Source organism: Carassius carassius, chromosome 9 (genome assembly GCF_963082965.1).
Source record: "Carassius carassius chromosome 9, fCarCar2.1, whole genome shotgun sequence".
Classification (NCBI taxonomy): Eukaryota; Metazoa; Chordata; class Actinopteri; order Cypriniformes; family Cyprinidae; genus Carassius; species Carassius carassius.
Genome location: NC_081763.1, coordinates 26,707,960 through 26,729,364, shown reverse-complemented (window position 1 = coordinate 26,729,364; position 21,405 = coordinate 26,707,960). Strand labels below are relative to the sequence as shown.

Here is a 21,405-nt window from a genome sequence, read left to right as displayed (position 1 = left end):
GACAGTGCACACACAGTATTTGAACTATTACAACAAGAAAATAGAAAGACTTGATTTACTTAGAAAGGACTTGATTGGCATGATTATTTGTGGAGTTATTTAAGAGCAGCTGCAGTAATTTACTTTTAAATGGAAAAGCAAAAGTAAAGTAGACATGTTTGTTTGTCAGGGAGACCACATTAAACCCAATTAAGTAAAAATGTACTAGTTGTCTAAAAACAGCCAGCGAGCAGGCTTCAAACTGAAATGTCCAAAGTTAATTTGGCTGAAAGATTCATTGTCTTTCAGATGCATAATAAGATACATTCTATTCAGGGTGAAACTGATGAATTCACAAGAAAATACAAAAATTATGATCTAAATTTTTTTTTGGAAATTTAATTCTAACTGATTCATTCAGAGTTCCTCTGAAGCCGTCGTTTATAGTGCCCAATGTGTTCTATCACCAGGTTGCGGCAAGCTAACTGGCGTAAGTAACCCCATCACTGTCCGCGCCTCAGGGTCAAGGTTCGGCTCCTGGATGACTGACACAATGATCCCCAGCTCCGATAATAGGGTAAGAATGACTGTGACACAACATCCTATCATTCCATCACTGCCACTGCTATGATGAGCCATCTCTCTCCTGAGACACACACACACACACACACACACACAGTGACTGACTCAGTGTTTTGGTACAGTGAAGCTGAGTCACTGATGGATGGTTCTTCCACCATTTTTCGTCCTCCCTCCCTCTCTTTCCTTCTCTATCCTGCTCATACTCTCACTCCCTCACTCCATACTTCTCTCAATCGTTAAGTCTCCTGTCAAAGTCACAGTCCCCATATTAATTACTCCATCAGGGCATTGGGTATTAACAACTTGTTTAGGCAAAAGCTTCACCAATCACTGCCAGAAATTACTAGCAGCCAGAGCCATCACCAGGGAGATACAACTGGGAATGTCGTCCTGGGCCCAGTGATAAAATGTTGTGTTTACCAACCATGTTCCTGGATGCACACCAAAACTACACATTTTTGAACATATCCTAATCAAGCACACCTGATTCAACTCATTAGTAGAGATGCCAAGACCAGAAATGAATGGGTCAGATATGGGAGATATTCAAAGTGTGTTGTGTGAGGAACAACATTGGAAAGCACTTCTCTAAGTTGTAATCTCTTATTGGGTCCAGTGGTGAGAGTTTTTTTTTTTTTTTTTTAGATTCAAGAGTGTGAACCTGATATGGAATTGGAATGCAGGTAGAGGAATTTTATTCAAAGACATTCAACATAGGTAATTTGTCTAACTGCTCTCTCTGACCAATCATTTATCATTTCCACTATAAAAGGACTGGCATGGAGAGGACAACAGGCAATGATCATAATTCATTCTGTATTTCATTGGGTCAAGCTGAAAGTTCATCACCAATGATACAGTCCTTTATGTTTGGCTGTAATGATCACATCACTACCCAATATCAATCATCGATCACGTAAAGTGTCAAATAAATCCCTGCAATCAAGATAACAGTCATATAAATCCGGCAGGCATCTGAGCATTCACTGTCCCTAGATTTACAATGTCACACACACTGCATTGCTGGTTAAGCTAGCATCAGCATCCAAAGCACAACATACGCCATTCTTCTCAGAAGGGAACACAGAGGCGGAGATGGGCAGACCGCAGTTTGACCACAGCTCCACTCGCCAATCCACAGGGACTCGTTTAGCCCACAAAGGAAATGCTATACTTAATGTTCCAATTATCCTGCCTGTCCATAAGCCACCTGCTCTCCTCCTCTAGTCACCACACAGCCCCACAGTAGCCTAAAAATAAAAATGCAATGCATCTCTCTGTGGAATGAGAAATGGGGGAAGAGGCAGGGAGGGAGACTGCAGCAGGGAGTGAGGAAGGAGAAGAGGAGGCAAAAGATAGCAGGGGAGTGTTAAATCCTCAGAGGGGCTTCATTATGTAGGAGAAAGAACATAATAACCATCCTAAATAAGGTGACTGTCTGAGGTTTCATTACAATGCGTTAATAAAGAGTGCGCAGCGCATGGCTTAGTAAAGATGTGAAGATTGTGTGCCTGATAGATACTTCAGCCTCATACAGTGACGGTGAGTAAGAATAAGAGAGGCAGAGAGAGATGGAGAACTGCTAACATGATTGATTTCCTGTGACTGTGGAGTGGAAAAGGGCAGGGAACAACTGCTGCAGCTGAGTGCAGAGCACATACAGCATCTTCACTCCCACACAGAGAGCAGATCAATAGATTTGACAACACACACACACACACACATACACAGACTGTGCACAGTCAGAGTCACCGCTGGTTACACAGGAAGAAAGGCTCTGCTGTCACTCTCTGAAAGGTAAGTCAGGGGATGGCGTCTCTTTTGATGTACTGTACTTTCATCCAGGTATATGCTCTCTCTACACCGTTCTTGGCACAGAAAGCTCAGCTTTAATTTCTAATTTCTCAGCTTTAATTTTAATTTCTGGTTCCATCTACTACACAGGGGTCAAAAAGTCAACTAGTGAAAATGCTTCTGTTTTGCATTCTTGTCCAATTTGATGTTTATTCGTAATTCAAATATCTTAATTTCTGGTATGTACTCATTTAGTTGTAATGTCACCAGCACTCAAGCTGCATGAACGCTACAAGTTTGTGTAAACTGATCCTCCAGCATCAGAATCAGAATCAGAAAGAGCTTTATTGCAAAGGAATTTGTTTTGGTGACAGAAGCTTCCAGTACACAGAGATAACAACAAAAACAACACAGAGATAATAAGAAAAAAAGATATGTGAATAAACACACACACACACACACACACACAATGGAGTAAGATGTTGGGTGGTATTAAGTAAATAAACAATAGACGAGAACATTTATTGTTCATGCGGGAGATTACCTGGCGGAAGAAACTTTTCTTGTGCCTGACAGTCCTGGTGTTCGGTACTCTGTAGCACCAGCCAGACGGTAAGAGTTCAAAAGGAGATGGCTTGAATGTGAGGGATCCAGAGTGATTTTCTGAACCTTTTTCTTCACTCTGGATGGTCTCATAATGCTCAATAAGCAAACTGGGGTCCAGTGATCCCCTTCAGATAAGCCAACACAAGTCTCTCAAATGACTTCATGACCACAGATATTAGGGTAACAGTTCTGTTACCAAGTCCTGTGATTTTGTTTGTCTTTTGAAAGGGGAAGATGGTGGAGTGTTTGAAGCAGGCAAGGACTTCACATAGCTCCAGTGATCTGTTGAAGATCTGTGAAAAGATGGTGGCCAGCTGGTCAGCACAGGTTTTCTGACAGGCTGGTGAAACACTGTTTTCACTGTTGCTGGTGTATTCTTTTCTGATCTTCTCTGATCTGGGTTGGGCATGTCAGAGTGGGTGTGGGGTGTGAGACAGAGAGTTTCAAATCTGCAGTAAAACTCATTCAAGGTCTTCAGCAAGTTGTTTATTCTCCTTAGTGCTGGGAGATTGTGTCTTGTATGTATTTTAGGTCTTTCCACACTGAAGCAGGGTTGTTTGCTGGAAACTGGTTTTCCAGCTTTTTAGAGTTGCTCCTCTTGGCCTCTTCTGGCCTGATTGTACAAGATTCTGTCCCCACTCCTGTAGGCATCCTCTTTGGCCTGACAACGCGGTCTATGTTTTGCTGTGAACCATGGTTCGTCAGTGTTGTATGTTAAATAAGTCCTGGTAGGAAAACTGATGTATGATGTTATCGTACCTGTGAGCTCGTCCAGATTGGTGGCAGCAGCTTCTAAACACTCTAATCAGTGCAGTCGAAGCAGGCTTGTAAATCCCATTCTGCTTCATTGGTCCACATTTTTACAGTCCTTATTAGAGGGTTAGATTTCAGTATCTGCCTGTAGGTCGGTATAAGATGAACCAAACAGTGATCAGTGAGCCCCAAAGCTCCCCATGGGACAGAGTATTGTAATGTTGTAATGTTGTGTGTTGTTTCAAAGCATGTAATGTGCTGTCTATATTTTGACAGTTTACGAGAGAGATTTGCTTTATTAAAGTCAACAAGAATGATTATAACAGAGTCTGGGCATTGTTGCTCTATGTCTGTGATTCAGCCAGCTGTTGTAACACTGCATTCACACACGCATAGGGTAGAATGTACAAACTAAGGATAATGAACGAAGAAATGTCCCGTAGCGAGTAGAACGGCTTACAGGTGATGAAAAGTGCTTCTAGATCAGGACAGCACATCTTCTTCAAAATTATTACATCTGTACACCACGTTTCATTGATGTAAATACATGACCCACCATCATGAGATTTCCCTGTGGACATTCGCCAGATGGATGCTAGGTAGCGCCAATCTAAAGCCGCACTCTCTGAGCTTCCCACGCTTGCGTGCCTTAAAATGCTTGAACAGTACCACTGCTCCTCCAATTAAAATGTTCAGCAAAACATCAGAGTAATCAAAAACTTGTAGAAGATTTTGTGGTGTGTACTGCCGAATGGACAGCAGTTCATCCCTGGTAAAACTTAATGTGTTTGAAAAACAGACAGGGAAACCTCCACATTGAGGCAGCCATATATCTGAGAAAATAAATATTTGAAAATAATCAAAAAAAAATCTTGTGCTTTAATGGAAATAAGAACATGAGGTATTTTATTATTTGTTTTTTTTGTACAAAGGAGTACACACGGTCATGAAGTATTTTTTTTTCATCTGGCTAAATACCTTCATCCAAATTAAGGGTTTGTGTAAACAAATGTTTTTTTTCTGTTTAAAATTAGCATTTTTTTTCTTCATTTTCAACTAATTTTATTTTTTAGTTTTAGTGTTCAGAGATTCCTAGTTTCAGATTTTCATTTTAGCTTCAGTATTTTAGGGTAGCTAAATTAGTTTAGTTTCATTTTTTTTCTTAGTTTTTATTTTTATTTCCGTTAACAAAAATATCATAATATTTTTTAAATGATAATAGCACTGCATTTAATAACAGTGTAGTTACATATACATTTGAACAGTTTTACGCATTCTCTGGGATCAAACCTATGACCAGCACCATTCTCTACACTTTGGACTGTGCTGCATGTTTGGTTTTTTCTTCATTTGTATCTATCATGCATTTTACATTTGTATATCTTATTCTGTCTCAGGTATGGTCAATGGACGGTTACTTTAAGGGACGCCGTGTGCTGGAGTATCGCACAATGAATGACTTCATGAAGGGCCAGAACTTTGTGCAGCATCTCCTACCCCACCCTTGGGCTGGTACGGGTCACGTTGTGTACAATGGTTCCCTCTACTACAACAAATACCAGAGTAACATAATCATCAAGTACCACTTCCGATCCCGAAGCATCCTGGTGCAGCGCAGCCTTAGCGGTGCGGGATACAACAACACCTTTCCTTACTCCTGGGGTGGATCATCCGACATCGACCTCATGGCCGACGAGAACGGGCTATGGGCAGTCTACACCACCATTCCCAATGCTGGAAACATCGTCATTAGCCGTCTGGAGCCACAAAGCCTAGAAGTGCTTCAGACGTGGGACACAGGCTTCCCTAAACGGAGCGCTGGCGAGTCATTCATGATCTGCGGCACTCTCTACGTCACCAACTCCCACCTGGCCGGTGCTAAGATCTACTTCGCATACTACACCAACACCTCAACCTATGAGTACACAGACATCCCCTTCCATAACCAATACTCCCACATTTCCATGATGGACTACAACCCCCGAGAAAGAGTGCTCTACACTTGGAACAACGGACATCAAGTCCTTTACAATGTCACATTGTTCCAGGTCATCAAAACCTCTGAGGACTAGGTCACACAGACCTTACAAACACATTTGCTTATACACAAATGTACACACACTGATATGCCCACACGAATCACACACATATACACACATTTATGTGGAGGAGGACATGACTAAAGCTAGAACTTTTTTTACTGCATTCCAAACTTCATAGAGTGCTTTTATTCATCTAATGTTCTGAGGAGAGCAAGATTGGTACTGGTATACGGACTTAGCCTTTATTTTCTTTCCTGTGATGATTCAGCATGAGTACTTTCTTTTTATTTGTGGAAAAAGAATAAATAAACATCAAACGTTACCATTTTCAAGCTTCACCTTTTTTTTTTTTTGCAGAGTATTCTTTGTGAAATATTTTACAAAGCCTTTATCTAAACTCCAGTTGTAATATAACTAGAGATGTGCCACAGCAGGGTTGAGCCAAGCTCCTCTTGACTGCCTCAAGAAGTGAATCCAGCTCCTGTTTGGTGTCAGCCATCCTGAGGAGAGACGTCAGTCAGGCGGAGCTCTGTGACATGAAGTGCTGAAAGGTGAGGTGGCAGAGGAGCCTTCCAGAAATGGAAGACAGCAGAAGAATAAATAACAAAAAATCAACAGCATTCAGTCGGAGAGATGAGGCCCCAGGCTACAGTGATGCCTGTTGCTGCTGCTGCTGATGCTGTTGCTGTTTGCACTTGCCAAGTTGCAATCTGTTTCCATGTCTCTTTCGAGGTACACCTCATCATCAGGCTGTGTAAAATATTAAACCGTGGGCTTGTCAAACTACTTGTTAAATGTGTTCTTTATTTAATTTGAGACCAAAGTATGCTTCACTTGTCCGCATTCTTCTTTGGTTCACAAATAGTCAGTGTGGCGCAGGGTCGCCGTGATTTTGCCAAGTAAGACATGTTCCTGGATCAGCATCTTTTGTTGATACTGGCTCAACATTACTGTCCAAAAATACAGACTAAAACCAATCCCTACCACTGAACCTAATCCTTTCCATAATTTATTCCTAAAATCAGTGTGAAATGATAGCTGATTAACAAGATTGTAGAAGCACCTACCCCTGATTGTAAGCCTAAAACCGATGCATATTCCCCAAGCCTAAACCATGTTGATTACACAGATTTCACTCTAGATACTAGGTACTACCCAAAACGGCGGAAGGCGTAACTTGGGAGAGAAGAATAGTTAAATAAATTGTTATTTTTGTTTTCTTTGCACTCAAAAAGTATTTTTGTAGCTTCGCAAAACAGAAGTTGAGCTACTGATGTCACATGGACTGTTTTACTGATGTCCTTGCTACATTTCTGGACCAGGGAACATTACAGTTGTGCTGCTGTCTATGCAGGGTCTTAGTGCTCTCACATTTCATCAAAATTATCTGAATTCGTGTTCTGAAGATGAACGATGGTCTTACGAGTGTGGAACAGCATGAGGGTGAGTAATTTATGACCAAATTTTCATTTTGAGGTGAACGAACCCTTTAACTGGTTATATGGGGCATTTCAAAGCAGGTTATTTTTTTAATCTGTCACAGTTATGCTGTTAAAAGAGAAGTCTTGAAGGTACAGCAGAAAAAAAATAATTACTTCAAAGGGGCAGAACAAAAACAATGGTCAAACTAAATGGCTAAACATTAAACCTTGAGTAATCGTATGATATAACCCCTTTAGCAGTAATAAAGGTAAAGGTATTACTTGTATAAAATAAGAAGTCAGAGGGGAAGGAGAAAACTGATTTTTTTTTCCAGATGCCACTGTCTCCTCTTCAGTTCTCCTTTGTGGGTTCATCACATTGTTGTTCCAAAGAGCAACTGTGCATGAATCTCAGGTCCGTTTCACACTACATGCAAAAGCAACACGTTAATGATGCAGTAGCCCAATTACAAAAGCAGGCACGCATGATCCTTTCACAAGAGTGTTTCCACTGCATAACAGAACTGTGGAACTACATAGAAAATAAAGTGATTTTGATTTACCGCATTTTTTTTTTCATTAGTAAATTATGAAATGACTATCAGGAGTTGGCCTTTAAGAATTACAAACTTGATTGTTGTGAAAGTGAATTTGCATCCAAATGGTAATTAAATGACATAAAACTGAATCTGGTACAGTATAGAAAAATGTGAGACAAACAATAAATACGGCAAAAGTATAGTTCAGTGCAATAATTCATGTGGTATTGTTGATTAAAACAGGTGGGCAGATCACAAGAGAACTGTGTATATTATCTTTTTTAGACAATAACAAAAAGAAAATGCCACAGACCATTAACATTTCAGTAAGTGAGTAGCGTAAGTGTACAAAGTGTACAAAATATCTTTGATGCTTTATTTGCAGTGTAACCTCTTGCATAGCTGAATGTGCAACAAAAACACATTTATATTTACAACTTCATTAAATGTGGTTACAATCTGTTTCAGACCCCCTCCAAATGTAAATTCAAATACATCTTGGGTGCATTTACTGTATACTGGGCTTGTAATGTTAAGTGCCATTCGATCATGATCTGATTGCCAAAAATGTGTGTGAGTAGTTCACTGTTATTTTATATTACTTCATTAAAAAAATCCCTTAATTGCTTACAATTGTGCTGATAAATATGTTTTTAGTGCATTTTCAATATATTTTCTTCTGAGATCACCGTGCTACACAGGGCACAACACAACTCCCTGATGAAACTCCACTTGAAGTGTTGCTTAAGCGTGCAGTGTGAGTGCTGCCACCTGTTAATAAGGCTGCTTTACATGTTGTGTAAATCAGGCTATATGCAGTTTACAAGGTAAATAATAGGAAAATTATCTGATGTGTCACACTGCGGCATATAAGACTGGTGAAGTGTTCTAAATAATTGTTTCATTTGTATACGTACAGGGAATTAAAGCTTTGATGCAGTGAGGCCACTAAAAATAGAAATCGTGCTGAGAATGCAGCAATGCTTTCAAGTCGAGCAAAAGAAATCTAAAGAAAGTTGTACCCTCTTCCCTTCCTTCTCCTTTCTCTTTCAGGCACAAACATGCACCTAGGCATCGTGAATCTTGATTGTGGAGGGAACAACTTTAGCACAGACACATCTTTTATTTGAGTGCTTCAAATCAGCAGGCATTCCTACTGAATAAAAGATGAGCCTTTATCAGCCTCCGTTGCATCTTCATTGCATCCTTCCCTTGGCAATGACCAGTGCATTGGGACTACAGTAAACTTTCAATGACATAAGCAAAGCTGTCTGTTAGCATCCTGCAGCATGTCTGTTTAGGTGACAGAGGTGATGTGGTGGAGAGAGACCGACTCACAGATAAACCACCCCTGTGATTGTATGCATCTACGTGTGTGTTTATGCGAGTGAGACATCGGTGTGATTCACACAACATCTTCCGCTTCTCAGTAAGGCTGCAGCCGGCCCAGCATGCACTTCTGTTTAATTAAGACTTACAGCTCAAACGGCGGGCATGACAGCTGTTTCATACTCAGCCAATTAAAAGAGCCGCAGGCCCCCCTCTTCTACTGCAGTGTAAAAACACTATAAAATGGCACTCTCTCCCATACACACTTTCTTCTTCACATGAAGCACATCCTATTTTAAATGAACACAAATTTGAGTAAAAAATCCTAGTTGTGTGGTAACTTTCAATAGGAATTGACATTAGCTTGTTGCTAAGCTAACATTAAAAATGCAGAGCAAACACAAATATTGAGCAAGATAGATTTAATTCAACTGAATTTCATTTAGTTGTGTTTAGAACTATTTATTACTCTTTGGTACTGAATTAAGTATCTTTTTACTGAGTTTTTGCAGTTCATTTTGAGATAAGCTAAGCAGTTAATTTCTGTGTATGGTTAAATATTTAAATTTTTTATTTTGGCTTTAAATTTTTTATTGTTTATAGTGAATTTGCCCTTCAATCTTTCTGCCTCCTATCAACAACACAAGAGGAACCTCAGATTGAAATTAAATCTGGCGCCCTCAAAAGTTTGCACAGCTGTAGAGGTGTAAAGGGGACAGACAAGTGGAAAGCAGGTTATAATATGATTAATTCTCTTTCTTATCTCCCACGAGACACCCCTTCGTAATTGCCCTCCTAATTGCATTTTTTTTACTCACATTGATTGGTACACCCAGCTCTAATTTCATTACATGCTGATTTGTAAAAGACAATAAAACAGAAAATCTTTGCAGCAAAACCACATGTCATTTATAACCCTTCTGCTCAGACACACCACACTCCAGCGAGGCAATAAAACCATTACGGCTGGTTTAGTAATATAAGGTTGCAGTGAAGTCCAATTGACATCATAGAAAGGATGCTGCAGGTGTGTGGGTCAGAAAGATTGTGGTTGTGGTGTCTGGGTCAACTCGGAATGACAGAACAAGATGAAGACAAGTCCATAGTGAGATCAGGTGGAATAAAGATGCCCTGAGCCCCATAGCAGTGAAGAAGAAGAAACAAATTGCTAGTACAGCTGCTGATAGTTATCAGGTAAGAATGGGGAAAGCTAGCCAAGCAGCCGTAATAGGAATCCAGCTGCTCAGCCAAGCCATGCAGTCGGTGTGTTTAAACCAGAATCAGGTCCAGAGCTTCATAAATAGAACATTCATAATCTAACCGTGTCCATCTAAGACAGTATTACCTCTATTTCTCTCACTCGCAAACACATATTCTGCTCAGACCAACAGCTGCATTAAATTTGTGAGCAGACTCTATACTGTTAACTATTGAATTTCCCATACCCTCTTCTCTAATCCACCTTTCTCTCTGTGGGAAATCTGTTTTCTGAGTGTGCCATCTGTGCTCGTGGTGTTGTGGGAGTCTGCGTAGGTGTGTGGGGGCTGGATACATGGGCACAAACTAACCTACACCAACAACAGGGCAAAGCACTGTTTTCAACAGATTAACCAACACTCATTTGGCCAGGACCAGACATTATCTCAAGACTTGTTTTCTGTTTTTGAGCAGATTTTGTCAACATGAACTCAAAATCAACTCAATTTACTATCTTTATATATATTCTTGGCCTTATTGTGAATTATTTATCCACAAAGTAATTCTGGTAACACTTTATTCTGATAGTCCACCTTAGACATTTTAATGCAACTCTCATTAATTTTCAACTACATGTCGAATAACTCTCATTAAACTATTAGTAGACTCTTAGGGTTAGTCACTATTAGCTGACATGTAGCTGCAGAGTTACTTACAGTCAGCAGAATGTCTAAAGTGGACTATCGAGTGTTGCTGTAATTGCAAAGACAATTATATTTGTCATATTTCATCATAGAATTTCATAACTTTTTCCACCTGGGGAACAACTTTTCAGCTGATCCAGTCAATTTCTGATGGATGAAGTTCCATACTATTTTTCTTTTCTCCATAAATATCTGGTTTCATTTAGAAATAAAGAAGTAAAATGTAAATGTTGTGTTGCAAATCCCATTTAGGTTGGCTTTAGACATGGTAAAATGTGTTTAAGGGAGTTGAGGGTACTCCGTTCTCATTGGCTGTAAGCAGGATCAATTTATTCAAAAATATGTAACGGACACACTGAAAGGTTTTCAAATTCTCTAAAAATGTTGGGAGATTTATGTTTCTACAGGTTTCATGTGGACCTGCATATTGCTGCTACTTTCCACGAATATAAAAGCTCAGTACAAGTTGTGATGCTATTCTAAAAATTAACCCTGTTCCTCAAGTTATTGTAAGTAAATTTTTTTAGAAAATGTTTTTTTCCTTTACTTATTGGAAATATACACCCAACATATTTATAGAATGAGGATTAAAAACTTTAAATAATTTAAATATGTTCATTTAATGTTTATTGTTAGAAACTGACAAAATCATACAGTGTTTACCAAAAAATCCAAACCTTTTGTGGTGGAGCTAGAAAGTGAAACCAAAACAAACAAGACTTGGTTGATGCCATCAACGAATAGGAACAGGAACGTAATTTGAAAGAAAGTGAGGTCACATTCTAGATCCCCCAAACTTCATACAATTGTATTTGACGATCATTATCTGTAGGTTGAACGCCTCCTTTCATGACTGCTTATTGGAAAAGGAAAGCTTACTTTTTAAGAGTTTAAGTTTCAGTACAAGCGTGATGTGTTGAAAATGAGGAAGTTTGAAGCTTGCCATACTTTGGCACCTGTAACATTACTTAAAATGAAGTTGTATCCCATCAGTTTTAGTGTCTGCAGGAAAAGTCTGGAGCTCCGAAACAAATGACCGTCCTTTGTGAGAGCTCTCTGTGTTTCAGTGTGATTGAGTTGTTCTCTCTGCCTAAGGATTTGGAGCAGTCACAGTTCAGCAGAAAGAGAGTCTTTCCTCTCCCTCCAGCCCCAAAATAAATGAGAGACCTGTTGGAGAGCAAATGAGAAGAAAATACAGACTAGTGCAGCCACAGGCAGAGATACAGTAAGCAGAGTAGAATTCAAAGAGAGAGAGAATAAGATAATGTCTAAAATCAACACAACAACTAATTTGCCTTTGCAGAGAAATGCGCATTCATAGAGGCCAATCTCAGGGGCATCCCTTCAGATGCACATGCACAAACACTTAATTCATACTATATTCATTTTGCATTTCTGCTGTATAATGCAGGTGTAGTGAATCCAGCTGTCCCCCAAGTGGTCACATAAATCTTTATTATGTCTATGAACTCAAAGTGTCAAATCACCACACACCCCATACATAATAAATCAAACTATACATTAAAAGACAAGTGTCTGCAAGTTTATAAGCTTTGCTGGAATTTTAAACTGCATAACATCTATATTACCAAGAAGCTACAAAGCAGATATCTGTCACTTGATTCCCAGGGTGAAGAGTGTTTCCCACCTTTATTCCTCCCATGTTTCACGGGAAAGACTGTCTCTGAGCTGAACAAACAACACACAGCTCAAGGGGCAGGAAAGGTAATAGGTAATGACTGCTCGCCCAGAAATGCCTCACGCACACACATTCATTAATATGGAAATTGGGGCGAGGCCACAATCACGACGCCTTACTTTTCTTGTTATTAAATTAATTTCCTCCAAACAAGTTGCTGGCGCTGCTGAACTAGTCAGTGGAGATTCCTCTTGTCTGTGAATTTCAATGAGCCTTATCAATTTTGCATTCATCACAGCTAGCCAGTGTCACCAGGAGAACAGCACTGCGGTCTCCAGCCTGTCACCACATTTCAACATGCACACTGCAGTCATCAGTCCAGTGCTCACACGTCACAGCTGCGTGCTGATGCCGGGCCACACAAGACCCCCCGGAGACCCTGTTCCCCATCTTTCAGAGTCAACTTAAGAGTCCACTCACGTCTCAGTCTCACCCACTCTCAGACAGCTGGTTATTTTCCTGACTTGGCTGAGGGATGCCGCAGTTCTATCTCTGAGAGCCCATTTCCTAGGCTCTTTAACACCAATAGACTGATAAAAGGGTGTCGGAACGGATCCTATGCCATGTTGAAGAAGATCAAATACCATTTAGAGCAACAGGTCTGCTGGTAGAACTGGACGTAGACATACTTTATAATTAGTCCCCCTGCTGAATATTCCTACATGGCTGGCTGGCAGCATATGTTGGGTTATGGATGCTAGAAATCTCTGATGGCACACCCACAGACCACCCAGTCTGTTCACTGACCACCTGATGCATACTACAGATAAAAATTGCCAGCATTTTCTCGATCTGGCAAACTTTTAGTGTTGCTTTGTGCTGTTTGTGGCTTTTTTTGTATCAAATAAACAAGATAGAGACAAGTAGAGCTGTACGTTAAACTTGTTCATAAATATATTATTCTAAATGAATGATTTAAATAAAATAAAATAAATTAATGCATTTAGCAGACGCTTTTATCCAAAGCGACTTACAGTGCATTTAGGCTATCAATTTTTACCTATCATGCGTTCCCGGGGAATCGAACCCCCAACTTTGTGCTTGTTAAGGCAGTGCTCTACCAATTGAGCTACAGGAACACAGGGAACACAATATTAAATATTTGAGTGGATATTAAAATTCCACTAAAACATAAAAAATTATATAACTTATTATTAAAAGAAAATAAATAAATATTCTTGAAAGAAGCAAAATGTTCCAACAGATATTTTTCAAAATAAGGATTGTCTAGGGAACAGGTTGTAAAGGTGGCCTGTAGATGTTCAGAGTGCAGTGTTTATTATGTTTTAAGTCTCTTCTCTGTTTGAACCAAGTATTCAGCCAGATATCAAAGTCTTGTCGTCAGCATTACAGCAACATCACCTCATTAGGCCAGTTGCTTGGAAACAAATAATGCTCATTATGCTGGGGCATTTTTTGTGCTTTATGTTTCTGAACATTGTTAACATAGCACTGGCTTAATTTTTAAATGTTAACGCAGATTTATTATTGAGTGTATTGTTTATTGCGTGGGTGGGGGGGGGTTGTACTCTCAAGTAGCAGTATTCATTAAAAACAGAGTCAAAAAGGGAAATCTTGTATCTACAAACTAAAGCATTAAAGCTTTGTTGACTATAATAGGAGAGACTGAGTTTTTCATATTATAGAACTGCCATCCAAATGGTAAAGGTACACAGCAAAAAGTCCAGTGTTAAATTAACTCTCAAAGAGTTGATTTCAACACTTTTTGAGAGTTTATATAGCTCCACACTCTCCAGAGTTAAAATAACACTTTCAAAATAGTTAAATATTTAACACAATGCCAGAGTTCCTAATTTGACTCCAAATAAAGTGTTAAAATAACACTAGAAGGGATACAGAAAAACAACACTGTTCAGAGTTGCATGTTTTAGGTGGTTAAATCTGTATGGTCTCAAAGATCTACAAAATAATGTTAAATAAACAACAGCACACAAAATATTTGCCAGTGACTTGTTTATTTGTATTTCTCACTTGTAGTGCATTTTGAAGTCGAATTAAAACATTACAAATGAAGGTATGATATACAAACTTTCATCCACAACACTGTATGAACTTTGAATATCAAATGGCTTATAAAATTTAATCTCTGACATTTTGATAATACACCTTTCCTCACTTCGTACTACTCTGAATGCATGATAATGTTCATCAAAATTCTCTGTGAATAGTTTGTTTACCAACAGATAAATGTAACTTTCAACCAAAAGTACAGCACTTATTTGACAGAAGACTGGCATTTCACTTTCTATAGCACTGCACACCACAAGTCCAGCTCTATATTCTACACCATCAACTTTAACCCAACTGGTTGAGAAAACATCTTTTGATATGAACATTTCAAGCATTTGATTGCTGACCTCATTCCCTATGGAAAATGGTTTAATTGGCCCAAACTCATTATGTTTGAGGGTGAATGTTTCCCAATGGTACGCAATGGCCATCTGATGCTTTTTAGCTAATGATTTTGTTATGTTTTTGAAATTTTTAAAAAAATCTTTGAACATCTTATGTTTGGCTTCGAACCTCATTGACCACATATATAACAAGGGGCCAATTTTCCTTATAGAAGAAGGGTAATGTATCATGTAATGATGTTTAGGAATCAAATTTTTATGAGGATACAAGTACTTGAATAGTTTGTGATGGTCAGCAATCAAGTGCTTCAAATACACTGTCAAACCTGAAGTGAGACAAGGTGAAAACACAATGTTCATTATTTGAAGTAACATAAGCAACAAACTCCAGTGTTTGTGTCCTGGAGGAACAATGTCTCCAAACAAAAGTGGGAGATTTTTCACAAGACATAATGTCTGAATGGAATTTAAACCAATGCTATTACCAGCACTATCCAAAATAACCTTTGTGGGACGATTTTTTCGTTCTAAAAATCCATAATCAAAAGAATAAATCCTTGAAAGTAAATCCTCTTCAGATATAAAGTTTTGTTTGAGATGTCCAAAAAGCAATTTGATTTCATATTGAACCACGCCCTCAAGAAGGTCATGCATTATATCAAATGAGTAGTTATTGCTAACATGAAAGTATTTCAGTGTATTAATTATGGATTTTTTTTTCAAACCATATAGTGACCTCAATTGTGGGTTTTCCTGGAGAGACTTGCAATGTATTTCAAAGATTTCTTGTGCACGAAGGACCACCTTAGGATCATCCTCACTGTATACTGTTTGAGAATCATTCTTTTCAATTAAACAAAGGCGACAGAAATGATGGCTATTAAATGACTCATTAAAACCAAGAATTGAATGCATTCCTAGATTATCACCAGTGATTTGTGCGATGGTGCCGTATATCTGCTCATCTGAGAATGGGAGACTTAATCCTTGGCTTTCAAGTATCTTTATATCATTTATCAACGGATCCAGTATAACATCAAAACCGTACTTGCTTACGTCTTGTGTGTGAAAAAGTGCTAACAAATGAATGTTCATCAGAACTGAGTTAAATTTTGGGGGCAAGTTTCTTACAATAAAATAAAGGCAGCCAATTTTGTGGATACTACGTTTGGAGCCAAGGGGGTTAGCGGTTTCAAAATCATCATAGTATATTTGAATTTGTAATGCATGTCTTTTTGTTGTAAATAAAGGGTGGGATTTAAAATAACTTCCATCGCTAAAATCTGTAAAAGTGTCAGGCTCTGATCTACAATCTTTCCTTAGGAGGTCACAAATGTCTGGATTTCTGCACATGAATTTCAACGTTTCTAAAATTGGCACATATATAAAAGTATCATTCACTGGAACTTGGTCATAAGTACCAGATTTCTTATTCAATTTGTTGTCATACCGCACACCTAGTGTTATCTCAATGGGCTCTACAACTCCCCATTTTTCTTTAAAGTATTTATTACGTTTCCATTCTGTATTCAGATTTGTGAATGGGTTTTCTAATTTTTCAAAAGATTCATTTATTACAGTTTTGTAGGGGTCATTTGTAGGCAAAGCAGAAAGTATGTTATGCTTAGCCTGAGAGTTAAGCTCATCTGTTAGCTCCTCTAAATCTCCCACAATTGAGGACACCAAACTGTTTGGAATCCCACTTGCTTGTATTTTGGCCACAATGGAATCACACAATTCTTTAGTTGAATTTTTAGTAAGCCCTGAATCATTGTTATCAGATAAACCACTGGAACAAGGAGATAAATGCTGGGGATTCATAAGGTCCTCCAAAGCATGAGATGAGCTTGCAACTGGCTCACTTGAGGAACATCCAACAGTTGAAGTTGGAGCAATCAGCTGAATGCTGCTATGAACACTATTAAGGTGCTTACGAAAACCTGCATATGTTTGGAACTGATGCCTACAACCTTGCTGAGAACAAATTAATTTGAACTTAGATCCAGGATAATAACTATGTTCACCTCTTAAATGGGAAATCAACTGTTGACTGTCTGGGTGCTCTTTTTGACAAATAAAACAGATCAGCATTCTGTCAACATCATACTACCCGACTTTAAGTTAAGGTTACGGTCTGGTTGAGCAGTCTGGCTCTCAAATCTCTAACCCTGGGAGACTCCTTCATTTGACCTACATCAATGTTATACACTGTTGTCTGCAGGAATGTGTAAAAGTTTAGAAGTGCACTATCATAGGACAAATTGAACACAAAATGTGCCTTGAAAAGTTCATCAAATGCTCCAAGGGAGCGGTTTGCCTGGCATGGGATGAGATGCTTATCCAAGATGATGTAGAAGCCCTCAATCTTGCTTTTCTGGCGTCCAACAGCAAGGAGGTACGGATGCTGATGCTGGATGTTGTTGAGGTGCTCCTCCAAACTGCAGCATGACTAAAGTTGAAATGAACATTGAATATTAGACACAAACATAATGTCCAGTCAGGGAAAACAACTGTATAAAAGAGACTGTTCAAAGAACTCAATGGCTAGTGCAATATGATAATGCATATGAATGATTTTAAATCTCCATGTTAGAGCTTCCAAAAACACAATATTAAAATGTCAATACCTTATGAAAGATTACAAGTCTTTCAGCAGCATCACATGCACTGATTTTTGGAGACTTCAGTCCTCCTGGTGATGGTGGAAGGAGATGTATCAGTAAAAGAAGGGATGCCATTTCATGGTCGTAGACTAGAGATGAAATTCACATGAAATTTTTTATTAATTAATCTAAACCTTCAAATGAAATATTTTAAGTTTAAAAATACAAAGCATTTTAAACATTCACCTGGTTAATGTAGTCTTTTTAAAGATTTTATGTAGTGCAAGTTATTTATTTTTTATTAATCCGGAAAACATCCAATCTCATAGATTATGAAGTTTACTCATTTTAATATTTTTTGTCATCAAAACAAATATATTGTTACTGCAAACTGTAACTGCAAATATAGCAGATTTGTAAAAACAAGCAAATCAAATACAACTTACTTGTTTCATGAAGGTCACTTCCTTTAGGACATTCTGCTGAGAGCAACAACTGACTCATCTCTGCTGTTGAAGTAAGTTGCTTGGCCTCTCTAATGACATTTGGCCTGAAGAACGTGTCCCACTTCTGAAGCAGCCTGGAGGATGTCTCGGTGTCAAACAGGAGAGTGAAGTCTTGATCAACCTTTAAGATGATATTAAACTATAAACAATATTCTCAAATTACATGCTTTTGATAAAATGTTATTCCAAACTTACCAGGCCTTTTGTATCTAGGAATCTTGGGAAGGTGAAGAGGATATCAACACTAGAGCCTGGATCTTTAACAAGCTTCTGCCGATGCTGAAAGGTCTCTCTCATCTTTTGGAATATTAGGGACTTCTCTGTAGTGTGGCTGAGCAAAGAAATGGCCTCTCTGCAAGCATCCCCATCAAGTTGCCCTTCAAAATTAGTAGCCCTTTTGCATTTTGGGCCTCCTGGAGAAACATCATGAGGGCTGTCTAGTGGCAAAGATCCTCGTCTAATCTTTCTGTGGACTGTTTTCATACGCCAAGCAATGTATCCTGTGTTGCTTGCAGCGTCATAAAAGTGTTCCTTAAAAGAATAAAATTTCTATGTCATAACATTGCAATTATAACATGAAAGGGTCATGCAGACGATGACTTACATAGCCTTTCTTGGAATAAGGATCTCTGAGGGAAGGGAACAGCATCACTATGCCAAGAGCATACTGTTCTCTGATGGCTTTAGTAGGGAGTTGCCTAAGAGAAGATATCAAATTAGTTTTAATTTATACAATGGTCATGCAGTTATGTTTTATAAAAATTAAATAAAAATACCCATGTGTATCAATCATGTGAGCCACCAGAATGTTGATCATTTGTCTTCTTGTGGCATCTGTAAGGGTTTCTGTTTCTTGATACTCCTGTAGTACTGCTTCACCACCAGACTTCAATTTAAGAACATCCTCGACCAACTAAAAATAAAAAAAAACGACCTTGGTGATTCACTAATTACCACAGCCTCAGAAGGGTTAAAAAAACTATTTCTATATTTTGGATAATTTTCATTTCTGGGTGAACATAACCTTAAGGAGAATCACATAAAAACTTTGTTCTAACCTGCTTTGCAGACAGTGCAGATGTGTCCTCTTTTCTTTGTCTCTTGTTAGGGACCTCATCTAAGATTACAGTCGATGCACTTGAAATGTTGCTTTTGTCAGACTTCTCAGATATGGAAGACAAAGAATCTGAAAATTCTAAATAATTAAAGTATTAAAATATTACAAATATTGTGATGACCAGCACAAGAATCAGAAACAGCCAATGTATCATATTTATCCTAAGTTGCTTGATAACTCGACTTCTTAAACATTCAATAAAGCTCACCGTCATTTGAGAAAACAGTCAGCACCACATTGCCTTGTCCAATGAGGTCACTGAATATTTCTTCATCGACTTCTGTCCCTGTTGCATCCCTGTATGTTACTTTTGCATCAGGTGGCAAGCAAAATCTCTCAATGACTGAAAAAAAAGATTTTTAAGTTGACAACCTTTCTTGCGTCACAACAAATAACTGATTTGAATACATATATCTTTATGATGCAAGCAAAATGTAAATATGCATTATTTTTCTTTTTTCCAATGTATACCCTTCTACAGAATATTATATGATAAAGGCAAATACAAAAAAGAGGCAACAACACAATACACAGAATTTATCAGATTTTAATCAAATTCTTAGTTATTTTAAATGAGTAAGAAAAAAAAGAAACCTTTGACGTGAAATTGCATGAAGTCAAACCTCCCTTCAATGCAATCCAGCTTCACATACTTCTGCTGTTCGTTGTACTTGATCTGGACCAACATTTTACCTGGAACATGCAAAAGTGTTTGGCCTTGTAAATCGTTGTAAAAAAAAGAAAAAAAAAATACTTTATGGATAGATGCACGTCACATCGTTTCCTTTGTAATATCACAATTTACAGATTTGATGCACCGTACTTTTTCTACCAGTGCCAGTTATTTAATCACACATTTATTTTAAGAATTATTAAATTATTATTAATACATTATTATTTATTTATTTTTAAATGTGACCTAAAGCGACACACACATCGCATCACACACACACACCGCTAAGATTTAAGTTACATAGCTTTAGTAACTTTTTTTTTTTTTTACATAACTTCAGTAACTTAATAGCTAGCTAACGAAGCTAATCACGTCGACGAGGGCAATTGTGGCAATAAACGAGGCTTTGTAAAAGATCGTTCGTTTTATTAATTCGGTAAATCATTTTAATTAATTCGGCCACGCTGTAATAATTTGATTCCTATTTTTAGTTAAATCTAAAAGCGTAATAAACCGTTGCCACGATGTAAGTTAACATAACTTAGGCTGTGTGTGTGCGTTCGCCTTCACATTTTAATATACGTTTATGCGCAGTGCTCCATAGCACATTATGTTGTACATTCTCTACTGAATAAGCACCAATCATAAATGTAAAAGTATGATTAAATTTAACTTACCTTTCAAAGCCACACGAGGATAATGGCGACGTCTTCATGGATTTTCAGCAGCGACGATTGGAAATGCGTGGGCGGAGTCTAATTACGTCTCTATGGAGCTTGTTTAACACTGATGATCAACTCTGTGAAATAACTCCAACACCAAACACCATTTTACTCTGAATGTGTTCAAATTACTCTTTGGGTGTTGAAATCAACTCGGAAATGTTTAACACTGAAATTTCAACTCTCCAATTTTTGCTGTGTATAGATAACAAAACATTTTAAATATTCTGATATTTAACCTTATGTTGTTTCAAACTTTAATTACTTTCTTTCTTCTGTGAAACACACACACAGACAAAGATATTTTCATCTCAGCTGCTTTTGTCCATACAATAAAAGTCCATGGGGTTTAAGTCACACTGGACCCTACTGACTTTCATTGTTAAAATACTGATACCTTTTTCAAAATATTTTCCAGTGTGTTCTTTAGAAAACAGAAAGGCTTACAGGTTTGGAATGACATGAGGGTGAGAAAATGATGACAGATATTTAATTTCTGAAGCAGTCATTTTTATTCATTTTCTCAATGTACACACACATATGGAATCGGATTGCTCATTTCTTTGCAGAGCCCATGTTGTGAGTGGATGGAAACTGCTTTCTTTTTTAATTTCACTTTTTTGCAGTCTACTTTATATAGCCACTTAAGCAGCAGCAGCCCAGCAGAAGTGTCTCTGGGTTAATGTTATGTCACTAAATTAATATTATATTCTATATTCTGCAATATACATGAATATATATATTCTATATTCTGAATATACATG

At 38.1% G+C, this 21,405-nt stretch overlaps 3 protein-coding genes across 4 annotated transcripts in view; 1 reads left to right on the top strand and 2 right to left on the bottom strand.

Annotated features, from left to right (window-relative positions):
* Window positions 1-6,078, top strand: part of LOC132149448 (noelin-2-like) — a 59,070-nt gene extending 52,992 nt beyond the window's left edge. For both annotated transcript variants that reach the window (XM_059558693.1, XM_059558692.1), the window contains exons 5-6: window positions 450-556; window positions 5,112-6,078. In XM_059558693.1, coding sequence (XP_059414676.1) covers window positions 450-556; window positions 5,112-5,786 — 782 coding nt within the window. In that variant the 3' untranslated portion in view covers window positions 5,787-6,078. The remainder of the gene's footprint in view (window positions 1-449; window positions 557-5,111) is intronic.
* Window positions 6,079-11,843: 5,765 nt separating this feature from the next.
* On the bottom strand, window positions 11,844-17,772 carry LOC132149738 (uncharacterized). Its single transcript, XM_059559144.1, has 3 exons — window positions 17,648-17,772; window positions 14,773-17,469; window positions 11,844-12,036 (listed from the first exon to the last, which is right to left on the bottom strand). Exons 2-3 carry the CDS (start codon window positions 17,109-17,111, stop codon window positions 11,844-11,846), a joined length of 2,532 nt encoding a protein of 843 aa, XP_059415127.1. The 5' UTR covers window positions 17,112-17,469; window positions 17,648-17,772.
* On the bottom strand, window positions 17,137-20,611 carry LOC132149736 (uncharacterized). Its single transcript, XM_059559143.1, has 9 exons — window positions 20,597-20,611; window positions 19,188-19,315; window positions 18,906-19,042; window positions 18,734-18,827; window positions 18,325-18,660; window positions 18,070-18,250; window positions 17,648-17,772; window positions 17,338-17,469; window positions 17,137-17,235 (listed from the first exon to the last, which is right to left on the bottom strand). Exons 3-9 carry the CDS (start codon window positions 18,944-18,946, stop codon window positions 17,137-17,139), a joined length of 1,008 nt encoding a protein of 335 aa, XP_059415126.1. The 5' UTR covers window positions 18,947-19,042; window positions 19,188-19,315; window positions 20,597-20,611.
* Window positions 20,612-21,405: the final 794 nt, after the last annotated feature.

Coding starts and splice junctions, on each gene's coding strand:
- LOC132149736 (XM_059559143.1), bottom strand. CDS start 18,946: ATGATCAACATTCTGGTGGCTCACATGATTGATACACATGG. Junction 18,828..18,905: donor CACATGATTGATACACATGG/GTATTTTTATTT, acceptor ATCTTCTCTTAG/GCAACTCCCTACTAAAGCCA. Junction 18,251..18,324: donor TCCTAGATACAAAAGGCCTG/GTAAGTTTGGAA, acceptor ATCATCTTAAAG/GTTGATCAAGACTTCACTCT.
- LOC132149738 (XM_059559144.1), bottom strand. CDS start 17,111: ATGCTGATCTGTTTTATTTGTCAAAAAGAGCACCCAGACAGTCAACAG. Junction 12,037..14,772: donor GTAGTACGAAGTGAGGAAAG/GTGTATTATCAA, acceptor CCAAATCCTTAG/GCAGAGAGAACAACTCAATC.